This window comes from Natator depressus, chromosome 25 (assembly GCF_965152275.1).
Source record: "Natator depressus isolate rNatDep1 chromosome 25, rNatDep2.hap1, whole genome shotgun sequence".
Classification (NCBI taxonomy): Eukaryota; Metazoa; Chordata; order Testudines; family Cheloniidae; genus Natator; species Natator depressus.
Window position 1 is genome coordinate 11,495,253 of NC_134258.1, and position 18,487 is coordinate 11,513,739.

The 18,487-nt window shown below is 54.9% G+C and overlaps 1 protein-coding gene across 2 annotated transcripts in view; it reads left to right on the forward strand.

Annotated features, from left to right (window-relative positions):
- The first annotated feature begins 11,642 nt into the window (after positions 1-11,642).
- GRIN3B (glutamate ionotropic receptor NMDA type subunit 3B) overlaps positions 11,643-18,487 on the forward strand; it is a 42,455-nt gene continuing 35,610 nt past the window's right edge. For both annotated transcript variants that reach the window (XM_074939671.1, XM_074939672.1), the window contains exon 1: positions 11,643-12,071. In XM_074939671.1, the coding sequence (XP_074795772.1) occupies positions 11,643-12,071 (429 nt within the window). The remainder of the gene's footprint in view (positions 12,072-18,487) is intronic.

Here is an 18,487-nt window from a genome sequence, read left to right on the forward strand (position 1 = left end):
AAGTGTGGAAAAATTGGGACAGGGGGTGTGGGGTAAGAGGTGCCTCTATAAGAAAAATTCCCAAATAGCAGGACTGTCCCTATAAAATCAGAACATCTGGGCACCCTATTCAGCCGTCACCTTGCACTGAGCCCCCAGAGGCTGTAAAGAATCAAAAAGCCCCAATTCAGACCTGCCTTGCCTTCTGCTGTCCGAATGATGGGGGCCTGGCACCTGCATGAGCAGCTCACCTGGGCAGGGGCAGATAAGACCCTGGCCTTCCCAGTAGCCGCAGCCTTGGAGCTAGCAATCCTAGTACCCGAGCCCAGCCCCCGGCATGCATCGCTCTCAACAGCTCCCCGTCCGCCACTTGGCACCGGGGGCTTCTGGCTCCTCTCCCTTCGCTCCTGCTGGCCCGGGCAGCTAGGCTTGGCCAAGCAGGCTTAAGCAGTGGGGAGGGTTCCTTGCCTTGCTGCACCGCAAGGAGTGGGCTGGTTCCTGCGTATTGGGGCCCAGCTGTGCCCTTGGCCTCTGTGATTTGTCAGGTGACCAAACTGACCTACAGCAGGGAAGGAAAGGGAGGATGTGGGGGGCAGGGAGGATGCTCCCCTTACCCCCCTTCACTGAATGGGGGTGTGTGCGCAGAGGATGTGGGAGAGATGGCTGCCTTGCCCCCTTTCACTGAGCGGGGGGTGCAGATGTGCCCAAACCTCCTGCAGGCACAGCTGAGCCTCGACCCATCTGCCCACCCTGCAATGGTGGACCTGTTTCATAAACCAGAAGCAAGAGCATTTGATTCAGAGTGCAAATGTCCGGGCCAAGCTCCTGTCTCATGCCAGCTCACTTAGATGATGCTTTTAGTTTAATAAGGGCCATTTCTCTTCTTTTTTTCCCCCCACCTGTTTTTCCTTCAGACGGTTTGGATCGATGTTAATAGGCTGCGTCAGAGCAGCATCGGCCCCAGCCAGCGAGCTGCTCTGAGAGCCGCAGGCCTCTGCCATGGCAAAAGGACTGTACCCTAGGCTCTCAGATACCAGAGTAATGGGCACCTGTAAGGACCTGGGTGAACCAGGGTCTCATCCGGGTCTCCACGCACACTTTGCTAACTCTGGGTCACCCAGCGAGCCAGCAGGAATCTTTCCCAGCCTGCTCTGAAAACATAGTCCAGGCTCCACAGGCAAGAAGTCAGCTGTGGGCCTTGGGAATATTCTCTTCTGCCCCCTCCCCAAGTCGAAATAACAGCCTCTGCCCCAGCCTCCCCATGCCCCTCCAGCCCAGCATCCCTTCCCTGCTTTCAACACAGAAAGCAACAAGATAAAGTCCAGCTCGGACCGTCTCCTCGGATCAGGCTCCTCCATCCACCCTGCTCAGCCCACACCCTAGATCCTCCCTCTCCAGCCAGCTCTGCCCACTTGCCCTACACCTGGGTGGGATCATGACCCACTGCCCTCAGGCAGACAGCAGAGCCCACTTAATCCTTTCCAAGCTGGTGGGACAACCTGCCAAGGGGTGGGGGCTGGTTCAGGGGAGTGACAGTACCACTGCCAGGTGGTGTCTCCCCCTAATGGGGGAGTTTGTAGGTGCCCGTGACAGCATCCTCAGTAAGTTGGAATTCGTTTTCTCCTGCTGTCCACTGGAGCCTACGGCATGACCCTTTTCGAGCTCCACACTCTTCATTGGCTTGCTGAGGCCTAGATGACTGGTTAGGGTCAAGGTAAAGGTTTCTTTTCACTGCTGTGGGGTTTGGGAGGCCGGGGAATAGTCCATGGTGCGTCGTAGGGGCCCCTGGTGCTAACTGTGTAAACGTCACTCGGCCAGCAGCCCGGTAGGTGCCAGGTATGTCTCTGTTGTTGATTCCCCGATGTCCGTTCCTGGGGCGGGGGATACAGTGTGCATTTCAGTTCATTGCTCTACCCTCTTGCCCTCCCCTCGCCCGGACCCCTGCTGCCCCAGACTAGAGAACGTGCTCTGTGACCGGAACAGAGACGCGCTCCTGGGCAGAGCGGTGGCCCGGCTGCGAGCTGCCCTGCAGGAGTGTCCCGAGGGAGGCTAGAGTCCACACTGCCACGGGGCAGAAGACCCCAGACGGGCTTCAGAATGTGGCTCCCAAGCAGCGAGGGGAGATTGTCTCCCACCACCGAAACATGGTGGGATTTACCAGAGGTAAGGACGTGTGTGAACAGAAGTATGGCCCAGTGGTTGGGGGGCTCACCTGGGTGTGGGTTCAGTTCCTGGTTCTCCCACAGACTCTGGGGGGGGGACCCTGAGTGAGTCTCTCTGGGTCTCAGGTCCCTGTCTATAAAATATATTTAAGGGCAGTGCCCTGCCTCACAGGGCGGGGGGGGGGGTTGTGAGGCTGAATACTGAGGTGCTCAGACACTATGGCAAGGGGGGACTGGGGGGCAGCCAGAGGCAGATCAAAGCAGCGGACTCCCGGGGATGGAATTCAGTCTCCGGAGCGAGAGACGTGCCTAGAACCTGCCCACGGAGCAGGAAGCCACGGGCACGCCCCGGCACCCGTGCAGTCCACGCCACAAAAGGCAAGAGTGCAGCTGTGTGCATTGGGGTGTCCCCACCTCCCTCTGGCTGGGGGCTGCATTGGTGCCCTGATACAGAACCTCCCTCCCCAAACTCTGCCCGGGGCCTGCTTCCCAGCAACGCTGTGCCGGCAGGGAGGGCAGGGCTGGGTGGTCTCCATTACCTGGGTGCAATTCAGCACCATCATGCAATGTCAGCTCACCTGCGTCTGTGCGGTCTGTACTGGGGATTTGCCGAATCGTTTGGTTGGCCCAGCTGCTAATTTTTGTTCAAGCAAATCCCCCGGGCCCGTGGGGCTCTGAAATGCAACATCTGCTCTGCATCCTGCTGGAGCTGCTGTTCTGTCCCAGCCCCTGGATCTTTTCCCCCTGCCCTCGCTGAAAGCAGCTCTGTGGGGCCCACATCTGGGATACGATGGTTAATTCATACCTGGCAACGTCTGGGTCGCTCATACAGGGGCAATCCTACAGTGTTCGTTTTTTATTTGTACTGCGGCAGTGCCGGTTGAGATCAGCGCCTCGTTGTGCTGGGCGCTGCACATACACGGGGAGAGGCTGCCAGTCTATCTGGGAAAAGGAAAGCTGAAGGGAAACTGAGGCATGGCAAGATGAAGCAGCTTGCCCAAGGTCACACAGGGAGTTTGGCGGCAGAGCCAGGGATTGAACTGGGGGGTCTCGAAAGGTCACTTGCAGGTTTAAACTAGAGTAAATGATGGATTCCTTGTAACTTGCAATCATGATTTGAGAACTTCAGTGACTCCGCCAGAGGTTAGGGGTCTATTACTGGAGTGGGTGGGTGAGGTTCTGTGGCCTGCAACTTGCAGGAGCTCAGACTAGATGACCATGGTGGTCCCTTCTCTGAGTCTCCTGAGTCCCCATCTGTTGCCTTAACCACTAGCCCAGCCGTCCCTTTCTAGAGCATCATCTTTCTCCTAGGCACCTTTCGATCTATTCCCCTTTGCCCTAGCCTCTCCGAGCTCTACAGGCATCATTTAAACCCTGCAAGGCCCTATGCATGAGGGCAGTGCTGTCCCCATTGTATAGATGGGGAAACTGAGGCACAAAGCAGCAACAAAATGACTTGTCAAACCTCGTACTGCTATTGGGTGCCACGCTGAGAATAGAACTCCGGAGTCCAGGCTCCCTCGTTCTGTTCTCTGCTCTGCTCCTCTCCGTGCAATGGGAAAATGCACACACACACCCCCGTAGCCACCTCCTCTGATTTCAGGGGGCTGAATGGATAGTGCCGCCCGGGATCTCTCTTCACGCAGTGGTGCAGTTTGAGAAGAGAACAGGGGCAGCAGCTGTTTGTCACAGGTTCCCACCTGGCTACCTGCCCAGGTGGGTAGGGTGGCCATACATTTAAGCCCTGTCCCAGCTGACCTGACTTTTTGGATAAAAGTGGGCATTTCTCCCATTTGCTCTTGCGAAGAAGTGGGGTGGGGTACAGAGGAACATGGCGGGGCGGGGAGAGGAGATGCCAGCCCTGTGCAGGGGGGAGGTTGGGCTGGAGGAGGGGGGAAGGAGGGTTCCAGTGGGAAGGGGGGCAGGCAGGGTTCCAGTGACCAGGGAAGATCTTGGATGTATGTATCAGAGACTTCGACTGACTGACAGCACCTGGCACTAATGCCGCCCGTCGCTGGGTCGGAGCCGATGAGGAGGAAACCCAGCTGCATTATTCTGTCCGGTCCGGTATAATTCAGCTCGTCGATCAGCCGCTGACCCAGGAGGAAGTTACATTTTATGTCTCTCAGAGCAGCACCATTCAGCCATGGCGGGGACGATGGGGAAATCCATTTCTCTCTGGATCAGTTTTGTGGCCAGTTAGGTGAGGGTGTTGTCTTGCTCGAAGGCTCTAAGACAAGGGGCTTAATGCAGCCTGGCATACCAGTGCAATGCCTGAAGATAGCAGAGATATTTGTAGTACTTCATCTGCTAAGATCGGGCCCCGTTGTGTTAGGTCTGCACATACACAGTAAGAGAGAGCCCCTGGGCCTAAGGGTTTGCCATTTAAATAGATCAGACAAAGGGTGGGAAGGGAAAGGGACTTGCCCAAGGTCACCTAGCATTTCAGTAGCAGAGCCCAGGTCTCCTGAGTCCCAGTCCATGGGGCCCGTTGCTTCTTGAGCAGCACCTGCTTATGGCCGGGCTCCAGTTGTCCCACCGCACTGCACCTTCAGCTCAGAAGGCCAAGCGCGGGCCTGGAAAGACTGTCCCAGATACGCCAGCAACATTGCTGAGGCAGCAGAGAGCCACGGAGCTGCCTTCTCCTGCAGGTCCTCTCTGTGTTCCTGGAGGGATCTACCTTCTCTTCCTTCTCACCTGCACCCAGCGCAGGGCATAGCTGCTGTTCTCCATAGCCTCTGCCACCCAGCACGGCCTGTTCGTCCCTGCTCCTCAGGGGCTGAATTCATAGACTCTAAGGCCAGAAGGGACCCCTGTGATCATCCAGTCTGAGCTCCTGCATAACACAGGCCAGAGAACTGGTTCAACCCTGTTTCCAATGACCTGGGTGGTGGTGTCCTGGGCTGTGCCTTCCGGGATGCGGCTGGGGTGGAGACCATGTGGGGTTGCTCCTAATCCCGGTGACTTGAAACCTTTCACGGTCAGCATCTGCCACAGAGCTGGAAGAAACGGTCAGGATCTCGGTGGAGCCTGAGCGAGACCCGCTCTGATGAGGAGCCTGGTTTTTAAGGGTAAGTTCCCAATCTCTGCTCAGGGGCTACCACTATTAGTGTAAAGAAGCAGGCCCCTTCTGTGCCCCCCCCCCCCAATCCCCAGCTGACTTACACTCACCGCCTGCCTTCATATAGTGCGTGCAGTGTCTGTGTACAGCCAGGCCAGAAAGACTCCATAGGGGAGGGAGAAGGGAGTTAGAGAAGGGGATGGTGCACCAGGACGCCTGGGTTCCATTCCCAGATCTGGGAGGGGCGTGTGGCACAGTGGCTGGAGTGGAAGTCAGAATTCCTGGCTCTGCTGCTGACTCATTGAGTGACCTTGGCAAGCAGCTTCCTTTCTCTGAGCCTCAGTTTCCCCCATCGAGGAAGCAGGGCTAAGTCCTACCTACCAGGGTGAGTTGGTGTTTTATGACTGACTAATGCTGGTAAAAACAAGCCCTTCAGCTGGAAGGCCCTAAAGACGAGCACGGCATTCTGCTCGCTTGGGCTGGGGTGGGTACATAAGGGCCAGGGAGCTGCACGCCAGCTGGGCAGAGAGAGAGTCAGTCCGTTAACAGGGCTGTAAGGTCCCCGCTTTGGGGATGGCACGGGGAGAGGAAAAGTTAATGCCCACTGGTTAATTAACAGCAAAGTGATACAGAAACGCAGACACAGCCATTACTGGTGCTAGGTAATTGCTCTCCGGCCTGTCCCGCTGCTGCCCAATAACTAGCTCTATTCAACCTCCCTCCCCACCCGCCAAAAAAAAGGATGGCGTAGAGCAGGCATTGGCCCTCTCCCTTGCACAAGCAGGCCTGTGTCGGAACATCACTGGAGCTGGACGATTTAAAGGGCCCGGCGGGGGCTGACGCTCCCGGTCAGCTGAAGCCAAAAGCAGAGCAGGGCTTCCCGGTGGCAATCCATTGATATTGGTACCGCACCGGCTCTGTGGTCGCTCCCCTCCTTCTCCCCCCCCGCTCCTCCCCCCCACATCTGTCTCCAAGAATTACAGCGGAATAGCATGAAACAACATGACAGGGAAAGATGCTCCGGAAGGTGAAATGGACAAGGTCAGAGCAAGGGCCAGTCTTTTCCAAAAACCAAACAATCCATCCCAGGGGCTTACAGACAAGTCAATTGTTTTTAATAACGTGGGAGGGGAAATCAGGGAAATACTTGTAACCAAAAATAAATAAATAAATAAATAAATTAAAATTAAAAGGGATGGACTGTTTTGTGTTAGGCCCCCTCCTTGGACTGAGTAAAGATCAAAAATGTAGAGTCTAGCCTGGAAGACATGGAGAGAGAGCGAGTGTGTGTGTGTGTGGGGGGGGGGGGGAGGGGGTGCATGCACACACAAAAGCATGCACACAGCTACCCCCTGCTAGATGGAATCAGAATGGCTCAGCTGTGTGTCATAAGCCCTAAACTGCTAACAACAAATGGGGAGTCTCATTTAGGTAAAGTGGGAGGGGCCTGTGCTTTTGGTGCAGGAAAGCTCTGGCATCGAGCTTTGCTTTGCCCCTGAGCCTCTGCAGAAGAGGCAGCAGCCATGGGCTTGATTTGTCCAAGGATTTGAGCCCTCCCAGCTCCCTCTACAGTCCAGAAGAGCCATGGGGACCTGGAGCCAGCTCATAGCTATTAAAGGTCTCGTGTGACTGGAAGTGATGGTCTCGTGCACCAATCGATGGCTGTGTTAGCCATGGCTGGGAGCTGGACCTCTGGGAGTGTAGCCATTGCAGGCTTAGCTTAGCCTGCCCAGCCATCCCCTCGTCTCCTTGAGCAGCAGGTACCGAGGAGCCAGATCTGCATTCTGAGGGGCTGCCCGCACCTTAAATTCAGCCCCCACACTCCTGCCAGGTCCCCGGCCAATCCACTCCATCCTTCACTCAAAAAAAAACATGCGCCAAGAAGGGAGAACTGGCCACGTTGCCCCTTGGATTGTTAATCTCGTTATCAGTAGCTTTATATCTATTTGTGGGGGAGGGACCATCTCCCATCTGGTTGACTAGTCCAGTGTGACACTGCATGGGCTGTTCTTGTTAGGCCTTCAAAAGGTTTCCTTCTCCTGCCCTCCCCTTTGAAGCGAGACAGATCTCCCCCACTATCATGCCCGGGAGGAATTCATTAGCGTTCACTCATTACATTTGTCTGAAGATCAATATATTTCGCCAGCTGGTACTTGGCTGGGGTGGGGTTTTTTTGGTTATTAATTTAATAGATTTTCTTCCTTTTCCGCTGGCAGCTGGTGTTTGTCTTCGGGGGTGAGAGGGACCTCATCAGAAATGCAGATCGGTGAACCACGAAATCCATCCCCCCTTGGCCACATGTCGCTCATCTCCCTAGGACACACATGGCCACTGCCTGGCCTCTCCCTGTGACCATGGTGCAGTCAGCTGGGTAGGCGAATCAGCTGATGCCATTGTCTCCCGTCCATCCTCTCAGGATATGGTGCTAGCTCTTAAGAGTGGCCTGCTAAAGGCAGCGTGAGCAGGCTTCTGGCCTTGATAGGAAGGAGCCAGGGATATAGCAGAAGGGCAGATCCCAGTGAAGGAATGCTGAGCGGCCGGCACGCTTGTCCTTGGTGCTTTAAGGCGAATAACAGGGAGGCCCTGGCATGCAGCGAGAATTAGTGGCTTGTACCACAAAGGGCAGAGGGGTGAGCGCAGACTCAGCAGGTGCCCAGAGAATGATGTGAGCCAGACGGAATGGGGGGACCCTAGCCCCCTGCCCGTGCCCTGTTCTCCAGCTGAAGGACCCAGTGCCACGGCCATCTGGCTGGCTAATGCCTGGGCTATTTTAATTTTATTAGCCATTTATTAGCTCAGTATTATCATGCCACAGCCACACTCCGGCTGCCTCAGGCTGGGAATCCTGTTAGATTGCCTCCTGAGATAAGCAGCATCTGGCCTGGTCTTGCCCCACGGGAGGGGAGCCCACAAGGTGCTGTGGAGAGGTGTGCGGGCGAAGTAGGGGCTCCGCGCTCCCCTCTGAGTGCTAATCCCTGTGTAGGGCCGAGGGTGTCGTCGTTCAGCTGGGCTACAGAAGTGATCCCCTAACCCGTCTCTCTCAGGAGCAGCGGGATTAGCTTCTGTGTCCTAAAGATCCCCTGTTGCCTGGCAGTCGCAGCAGGAGAAGGTATTCCCTTCCTGGCTTAAACAGCCATGTAGTGGCACTATGCACTGTTAAGCAGCTGCAGGGTTTCACCCCAGAGGCGGCTGCACTGCAGCCATGGCTGAAATGATGACTGTCTATAGGCACAGGCGAGCGTGGGATGATGCACCAGAAATGTAAGTTGCCATCAGGGGGTCACCTGCACAAGATTATCCCTCCCATTTCTCCTCCAGAGCTGCATAGTCACTAGGTTGTCCATCACGCGGGCGGCAGGGCTGTCCAGTGGCTAAGGCAACCAGGAGACTGGTTCCAGGCCTGGCTCTGCGCACTGGCAACCAGGAGACTCAAGTTCCAGGCCTGGCTCTGCGCGTGACCTTGGACAAATCATTTCCCCGCTCTGTGCCTCAGTTTCCCCTCCCGCCTTTGTCTGTTTGTCACCTTGAGCTCTTTGGGGCAGGACCTCACTGAAATGGGGGGGTTAGATTAGCTAAATCCTGCTTTAGCTCCCTCGCAGTGGGGCTGCTAAGTTCACGTTTGTTAAAGGTATCAAAATGCCAAGGTATCAACCCTTTCGGTTCCCCCCTCAGGCCCAGCCTGTGAACAAGGTTGGGCGTGTTGCTTTTTCTTGAGTAGTTGTTCGCTGAAAGGGACAAGGCTCCAGCCTCGCTCCAGCAAACTCCTTCCCGAGATGTTCGCCAAGTACGTGCCTATTGAAAAGGCCCCGTGTTCTCATGCAGGTCACACACGCTGCCTGGCACGGCTGGGAAAGGCAGGGGAGGAGATGATTGGTGGGCCGGGGGCGGGGGAGCTCTGCTTATTAAAAGACAGTGAAAATTCTCCTGGAATTCCTCTGGATTTATGGCCTGAATCTCATTCAGCCCCTTCCCAAAGGCCTTCCCCAGGCTCGGTGTTATGACAGGGAAGGCCAACAGAATGCATAATGAAGTGTGAAAATGTCCCCACTACGGCAGCACCCCTGGGCCTCTGGAGACAAAGGGCGCTATGCTGGTAGGGGCAAATGCCAAGCCGGGCGTGTTTGCTATGGGGCTGGGTTGAGGTCACGCATGCACTGTGGGTTGTGCAGGGTTCGGTGTGTGTTGCCGTATGGATTGCCCTGGGGCTTGAGAGTCATGTACAGTGGAGTGTGCCAAGGCTGACCTATGGGTTGGCCAGTGCCTGAGAGGTGTGCGGTCGTGGAAGGTTTCTGTTGTGTGGCAGCAGGCGGATTGGGTTGTGCGAGATGAGTGGGGGGACGCCCGGGGAAGGAGCGGGAGCGCTGGGTTGTGTTAAAGCATGCGTGTGCGCTTTGGGTTGTGCAGGGTTTGGGTGATTGCATGCACTGCACGATGTACATGGTTTGTGAGTTGTGTAGCTCAGAGTGGGTGCATGTTTGCAGGTTGGGTTGTATAGGGGTTGTGTGGGTGCATGCGTGCGTGGTTTGAGTTGTGTAGCTCGGCGTGAGTGCATGTTTGCAGGTTGGGTTGTGTGGGTGCATGTGTGCGTGGTTTGTGAGTTGTGTAGCTTGGGGTGGGCTGGGGGAGCATGTCTTCACACTGGGCTGGGGCTGAGGGTTGTCGTAGGGTGAGCCCTGTGTGTTGTATAAGGTGATGTGAGTACAATGAAAGGGCAGCGCGTACTCGGAGGTAACTGCACCACGCACTGAATGATTACCAAATAAAATGGAGAGGAAGGAGCCAGTCCTCAATAGGTTCCAAGGAAATCACCCAGAAGGCTCTGGGTCCAGTAGGACTCAAAGAAGGCAAGGGTTAGTTTGTTTTTCCTGACTGATAAATACTCGGGTTCATGAAGGCAGAAAGCTTGTAAGCACCAGGTATCCTATCCTTGTGGCCAGAAGGGCTCTCTCTCAATGAGAAACGCTGCAAGGAGTTAGCTAGTGTTGCTGGGTGCGATATTGCCCACTAGTGGATGGAATCTGAACTGTTCTCCTGTGTGTCATAGTCACCTCCCTGCTAACAGAGATTCTCCTTTGGCTCAAGTGCTAGGCCCTGGGCCTAGAAGGGTGTGGGTTACATCCCAGCTGCTGCTGGGTGGCTCCAGGTGGCCCTGGTCAGCAGCACAGGGAGAGCCGTGACGTCCTAGGTGCCTATGGATTTCTTAGCATTTTTTAAGACGTAAGAGTTAAACAGACACAATCTTACCGGCAGGCTGCTCTGAGCAGGGCGAGAGCACACGCTAGTGAGAATGCTTGTGTCCTGTCTACGCTCATTCCTCCCGCCATTGCTACCCCTGGGGAAGCTGCACCGGCTGTGGGAGATTTTACTTTAGTGGACTTTTGCCTCACTATTGCCCAGGGGCTCTCAGCCTTCTGTGTAACATATGGGAACCCAGAGGGCAGCAATCGGGCACAGGTTCATCACACTGAGACCCCTCACTCTCAAAGCACGTCGGGAAGGTGGGGCTGCGTCATCGTCTTCCTTTTCCAAATGGGGAAACCGAGGCCCAGAGGGGGGACCTAGCGCCACAGTGTGTCCGTGGCAGGGTCGGGATTAGGACACAGGTTTCCTATTGCCTAGCCGTGGCTCTAAGCACTCAACAAGACTGCCTCTCCTTTGGGAACCTGGGGGCCGCATCCGGCCCTTAGTTTTCATTGGATCCACAGTCTCGTGTTACCAAATGATAACCCGAGAGGAAGGAGCAGACGGGTTATTTATTATTACTGTTGTTGTAGGTTTCTCCAGACAAATCCCACCAGGGGCCAGAGATTAACTAACCCCCCCTCCTCTCCATCCCCTCACCCTTTGCCAGCCTGGCCTCTGAACTTCACTGAGACATTTGCTCGTGGCCAGCCGTGCCCGGCAAAGGGTGCTAAGGATCATTGGTGTTTGCCCAGCACTCCTTGGCAAAGCCAGGCTCCACACTGTGTGTGTGTGTGTGTGTGTGTGTGTGGTGGTGGGGGGGGGGGGGGAAGGATCTCCAGGAGGGCACTTGGGCAGGACGAGGGCAGGGGGCGTTTTTCTGCCAGCCTCCCCTCGCCTCTGGATTCCCTTCTGCCTCTCCTCCCTCTAGCAGCCGTGTCCCCTGGCATCTTCATACCCCTTCCCCTGCCTTGCTGTGGTTGCCCACCCCCCTGCCCTAATCTCTGCCTTCCTTCCCCCACCCCCCCCAGCCAATACAAACTGCTCCCGCTGCTGCCCCTGCTGCCGCAGACGCTCCATGGCAGCCCTGCCTGGAGATCCCAGCACCTCCTCCGCTCTCCCAGCCTTCCTCATGCCCCTTCTCCTCCTCCTCCTCCGGCACCCAGGGCTCCTTCCTCCCCAGCGCCCGCCGCCTCCTTCCCGCACCCTAGCCCCCCACCCAGGGCGAGGGGGGGACCGGGGAGCGCCCAAACTTTCCCATGGAGTTTCTGCGGGCGCTCTGGCTGTGCGTGGGGGTGGCGGGCAGCCTCCTGCCGGCGCCCTGCCAGGGGCACCCCCAGCCCTGCCACATCCTCGCCAGGGTCGGGCACACGGTGCGCCTGGGCGCGCTGCTGCCCCCGGGGGGCGCGCAGAGCCGGGTGCGCAGCGCCCTGGCCAGGGCGAGCCGGGCCAGCCGGTTCCCCTATAACCTGAGCTTGGAGATCGTGCCGGGGGCTCCCCGGGAGCGGGACCCGGCCTCGCTGGCTCGCTGGCTGTGCCAGGCGCTGGTGGTGCAACGGGTGGCGGCCGTGCTGGCCTTCCCCGGGTCCCGGGAGGAGCTGCTCCAGCTGGAGTTCCTCTCCGCCGCCCTGGAGATCCCCTTCCTCAGCGTCCTGGAGCTGGAGCAGCGGATGCCCTTCAGCACCCAGGTAAGGGGGAGGCGCTGCGCCCCTGCCCCGCCCGGAGCAGCTTCGGCTGGGCAACAAGTGTGTGTGTGTGTGTGTGGGGGGGGGGGTCTGGCTTGTCCAACCCAGCCTGCTCCCGTGGCTCAGGGCTGGGGGCGACCTGCAGCTGGTGGAGCCCGGGAGCTCCTTGGCCACACACGGGCTAGGCCAGCTGGGGGGGGCGGGGAGGACACCCCACCCCACCCCGCTGTAGCAATTCCCCTGCTGGCAGGAAGAGGATTTTGGGAGGTGGGGGCGGGGGCTCCTTGCCCACTGAATCCATCCCCTGCAACTCCCAGCGCAAGCTGGGGAAGCTGCAGTTGGGACCCTTTTCTCCTCCCCAGCGTGAGCCCTGGTTGCCTGGGGGGCAGTTCTGGGTGTCCAGCAGCAGCAGCACTGCGGCTGGGGGAGAGGGAGGGTTTGTTGTTGGGGCTATTTTTATGGGGGGGGGAAGTCTGCTCTGTATGCAAAGAAGCAGAAGAGACTCCTGGTTGCAAATCCGCACTTGCAACTGGCAGCCTCTTCCCCTGGGCCTGCCACCCTGGAGCGGAAGGGTTGCGTATCTGGGTGGGCAGGGGGGCTGGGGAGAGCCTGGTGGGGTCCCTGTTTCGAAGGAGGCTCTGCTTTCTGTTCTCCTGGCTACCTTGCGCTTCCTTCCTGCCAGGGGTCTTGCCCCAGCTCGATCCTGTCTCTGGAATGACTCAGAAGGGCTGGTCAATAGTTTAGCCACCTAGAAGGTCCCAGTGGTTTTGAGCTTTAATCACAGCCAAGTTCAGACCTATCCATCAGGAGGAATATTTATAGTTCGGGGTCACTTTATTCGCAAGCCAGGCCAGCCTCCTTCCCCGTTCATCCCCCGCCACCCCCATGCACCTGCGGGAGAGCAGTGTTAATTGCAGTAGCTGGAGGGAGCAGGGAGTGGGGTTCCGGAGGAAAAGGCCCCCATGCAAAGGAGAAGTTCCCTTTAGGGTGCGTCCATTCCTGATTCTCATGGCTTTAGTGCTGGGTGTGAGTTTGTGTAACACAAAGAGGCACCGTGTTCCAGGCTTCTTGCAGTGAGGCAGGTTCCTGCCGCGTCCAGAGAGGAAGGTGTTTAGATACCATGCTGATGTTTGTAGTATAAAATCTAAGGCCCCAATCAGCAGGCAGATCCCAGCAGGGCCATAGATATCTATACTGACCAGCCAGGGGCCTTTCAGATGAGACCTTAACCACCAACCCCCAGGCGCTCTTTGTAAGATTATGCTCTCTGTCTAAACGTCCCCAGTGTTGTGTGCTGGCTGCTGCTTCCCACCCCAGAGGTGGCTGCATCTTCACAGGCGCTGTATGTAAAGTCCTTTGGTGCTATGCCAAGTATGGACAAATGACTGATCATACAATGGCAGGTTCGAAAGGGGTTTTTTTTGTGCATGCTGCTGTCACACGGGCCACCTGAGAAGCTTCTCTCTATATTCCTCTGGCCCCATTAAATCAAGCAGGGGCGTGGTCAGCATCTCCTGTACTGGGGGGTTAAATGAACATGATGTAGCCAGCAGAGAGGAGATGTCGGTAAGTGTGGGGAGAAACCCCTCTAAATAGAGAGGTGGTGTCCTCCAGGGCATAGAAGAGACAAGAGTCAGTTGTCACGAGGCTGCAGGACACAGACAAACCCTGTGGTTCTCTCTGGTCCCCTGACTGCTACTGCATGTCAGAACCTAGGGACACTTTAAAAGGGCCTGATTTCCGGGCCACACTGAGCGCCTGCCTTCTGAAAACAAAGTCCATTTCTCTGTGTATATAAAATCTCCCCACTGTATTTTCTACTGCATGCATCCGATGAAGTGAGCTGTAGCTCACGAAAGCTTATGCTCAGATAAATTCGTTAGTCTCTAAGGTGCCACAAGTCCTCCTTTTCTTTTTGCGGATACCGACTAACACGGCTGCTCCTCTGAAAAAAGTCCATTTAAGTGTCTCCAATTGGGCACCCAAAATAATAGCTTTTAAAGGGTGGCACTGCTGGGTGTGGCTTAAACATCCACATGGGTGCTGGAACAAGGGGTACGGGAGGTGCTGCAGCACCCCCTGGCTTGAAGTGGTTTCCTTTATACCCAGGGTTTACAGTTTGATTCAATGGCTCTCAGCACCCCCACTATAAAAATTGTTCCAGCCCCCCCGTACATCCAAGGCCGCTGGAATCTTTGTGAACACGCACTGTGGGAACTGCCCTAAAGTAACAGAGCAGGGCCCGGCTCACGCCAGAATGAAACCCCTTTCCTGCAAACTGCCCCATCAATAGAGCTCTGAGGGCGTCGGTCAGTTGTCCGGCAAACAGCAGAGTTTGTGCTCTCAGGAGGAATTTATTTTAGAGTGGAGCCACAGCAGGCCTTATCCTGTGGTAACACATCACAACAAGCAACAGACCAGCCTCTCAGCTCTCCCCTATCTCAGCCCTCATCTTTGCCTGCCTCCCTGCCCAGCGTTCTCTCGCTTTTATTATGGGGAATGATTTCCATCACACACAAGGCTTTATAAAGCAGAGGAGGTGGGGGTGTGTGTGTGAACTTCATTGATTTATTAATGCCGCTGATCGCTGATTTATTAATGCCGCCCGGCATTCCCTTGGTTCGTAAACCTTTTCCTGCAGCCTCTGTGGGCTGATGGGAATGCAATGCAGAGGGAGGGTAAAAGGTGCCCTAGGACCCAAGATGCAGCCAATTGATCGATTTGGACAGGGTCTAATTTTTCTTTGCATGGAATTGACGTTACTATTTAAGCATATAGGACAGCTGGGCTCTGGGAACTGTCGGGACACTCATGCCCAGAGGTACTGCTACATGCCGTATAGACTTTAAGGCCAGAAAAGACCATCATGATCCTCACCCACCCACTCCTGCAATAGACCCCGGACCTCTGGCTGAGTGACTGACGTCCTCAAATCACGGTTTAAAGACTTCAAGTTGCAGAGAATCCACCATTTACGCTGGTTTAAACCTGCAAGCGAGCCATGTCCCATGCTGCAGAGGAAGGTGAAAGCTCCCCACTGGTCTCTGCCAATCTGATCCAGGGGGATGTTCCTTCCTGACCCCAAATATGGGGATCAGGTAGACCCTGAGCACGTAGGTGAGACCCAGCAGCCAGACACCTGGGAAAGAATTCTCTGTAGTAACTCAGAGCCCTCCCTACCTAGCATCCCATCACCGGCCGTTGGAGATATAGATGTGCAGTGAGAAACAGTCTGTGCTCCAAAAGAGCTTACAGTCTAAATAGATGTGACGGACAAAGGGTGAGGGGAAACTGAGGCATGAAAGACTAAAAAACTTATCTCAGGGCAATGGTAGAGCTGGGGATAGAACCCAGGGATCGAGTCCCAGTCCTGTAACCCACACTGCTTCTCCATAGATATATATCAGAGGAGTAGCCGTGTTAGTCTGGATCTGTAAAAGCAGCAAAGATTCCTATGGCACCTTATAGACTAACAGACGTACTGGAGCCTAAGCTTTCGTGGGTGAATGAATCCCCACTTCGTATTCACCCATGAAAGCTTAGGCTCCAGTACGTCTGTTAGTCTATAAGGTGCCACAGGACTCTGCCGCTCTTCCATAGACATAGTTATGAATAAAATTCTAGACCCCCACTCTGTGTATCTTCCTGTCCACATTGTACTTAATTGAGATTGTAAGTTCCCTGGGGCATGGCACAGCCAGTGATAGAACCCAGGGGCCCTGCTGCCCAGCTCCCTGCTCTAACCACTTAGACCGGGCTAGCTGGTGCAGCACCCTATTCTTGTATGTCTGTGCAGTTCAGAGAGCACTGGTGGTACCTTGTAAAGGCAAACCAAGCTCCCACGGCTGACCAGGCTGGCCTCTTGCTAACACAAATATTTTGCACTTCCATCACACTCTTCCTTCGAGGAACTCCAAGAGCGTTGCTTTGCAACCATCACATTAAGCTTCCCAGCAATCCTGCGAGATGCTGGTGCAGTATTATCCCTATAAGCTGAGGATCAAAGAGAGGTTGGAATGCTTTCTCAAGGTCACACAATGAGCTGTGGGCAGAGCTGGGAACAGAACCCAGGAGTCCTGATACCCAGTCCCCCCCCCACACACACACACTCTAACCACTAGACTTCTCCTCCTGGAACTGAGAACAGAATCAAGAAGTTCTGGTGCCTATTCCCCTTTCTCTAATCATTAGATTCCTCTTCTCCTAGAGTTGGGAATGAAACCCAGGAGTCCTGGTGCCAATCTCCTGCTCTAGCCATGTAATCTCTCCACTGCCTGATGTGGGTATATATATAGAGAGAATGGATATGAGCTGGAGTGAAATGTACCAACCACACCAAGCCCTGGTTAATTCACTGCCAGTGGGAATAATCTGTAATTATTGGACCTGGCTCCTTTCTTTCTTACTGTTTCTCTGCTGATCTCTTCCGCCTGTGCAGCAGGCTTGACATCAGTGCTAGTTCACGTTCAGAGACTGAGACCAGACGACTAGCTTCTGAAGGAGAGCTGTCTTGGCAGCTGGGTCCCTTCTGCTTTGTGTCTAAAGATGTAAATGGAGGGGTAGATCAATGCTGTTACCTTCCCAGCACAGACGCAGAGACGTTCCATAAAAACATACAATCCTCTCGCTGGAAGGTTGCAACATCACATGACTTCAGTTCTTAAAATTCAGAACAATAACACAAAAGAACCTAAAAACAGAGAGAGACAAAGCAGGCTGCTCCCTAAAACAGAGTGGCCCAACTCACCCCACCTTATTCTAGGTAGGCTCTCTGCAGACTAATCCTGAAACCGAGCTGGTATGCTTTCTCACAGAGACCCCTAGCCTGCAAGCAGAAGCAGGAAATCCCTAGCACCTAAAGGGATAGCTTGTAATTTGAACATCATTTTCAATATGCCACAAGAGAGAAGGTTTTCCTCCTCCCCTTCCCTTGTATTGTGGGTATGAACTATGGGTGGGTTCGACCAAACAACATCTCAGCATCACTTGGAGCTCCATTGGAAGTAGGGGCACTTAGCACCTTGAAGATTTGAGTCTTTAAATGACCACGTTCTGTTGCACTCCAGTCATGCCCCTGTAAGGGGCATGAACATGGGTGGGTAAAGAGCAAGAGGAAAGCCAGCCTTGTGAAATGATTGCTGGGCTGGGCCTGCGTGGCTGTGGGATTGAGTCCTTCCTCTGCCATCAATTCCCTGTCTGGCCTTGGACAAGTCACTTGACTGCTCTGTGCCTCAGTTTCTCCATCTGTAAAGTAAGGATGATCTTTCCTTTATCTTGGCGATTTAGATTCTAAGCTCTTTTGGGCCTGTCTGAACAATCATGCAGGATAGGTCCATCAGTGACTATTAGCCAAGACGGTCAGGGATGCAACCCCATGCTCTAGGTGTCCCTAGCCTCAGTTTGCCAGAAGCTGGGAATGGTCGACAGAGGATGGGTCATTCAATGATTCCCTGTTCTGTTCATTCCTTCTGAAGCATCTGGCATTGGCCACTGTCGGAAGACAGGATACTGGGCTAGATGGACCATTGGTCTGACCCAGTCTGGCCATTCCTATGGTCTTAATGCCTGGCACAGCAGAGCCCCCGATCATTAAATAGTTAATGATCATACAGTGTGAGGGTGCATTTACAGCTCCTAAGTAGGGTCTGGGTGCAAGCAGCTCAACTTCCATGTGGTGTACAGAAGGGGAGTCACTTCACAGGGTGAAGCTCCCTGATCTGTGTAAGGGGATGAAGTTAACATCCTGCCCAGTGCTCCCAGGTGAATTTACCCTCCTCAGGAAGTGATGAAATTAGAATTTTCTTTAACACTTTTTATGACGGGCTCTGGATAATGGTGCGTGTGTGCAAGAGAGAGAGAGATCGCTGCTCTGGGTCAGTGCCACATTAGGCATTTCCATTCTACCCCCACCCCGCCCCCCCATTTCCCTTTGGCAGTTTTAATTGGATTCAGGATCCTTCCCTTCCTGCCCTAAACTCTTATGCAGTGTTGCTGTCGGCCATTAAACAGCAGCTGAGTTCCACCCCAGAGGCGGCTGCATCTCAGTGTAGGATGGAACAATCTGTGGGTGCGTCTCAGAGGTCCTCCTTGCACAGCTCCCACTTTGACGACGGCGCCCAAATATCCAGCAAAGCATGCGACACCCCCTCCACACACACACACCCTCCCCCCCACCCCTTAGCGTGACTGGGAGCAGAGCCAGAACCCCTGAGGAATTGTTTCTCCTCTTTGAAGCCTTCCCTTTGCTTTCTTGGATTTCGTGTCCTCTCCTGGCCACTCACCTCCTTGCCCATTTCCTCTGTGAATTGACTGGAGTTTTATTTTTGGTGTGAGTCAGCGCTGCGGTGGGTTTTATTCCCTTGTGTTGTTTTAGATTTAAATGCATGCAAAGCCGCCGGTCCAGAGGCTATCAGTATCCC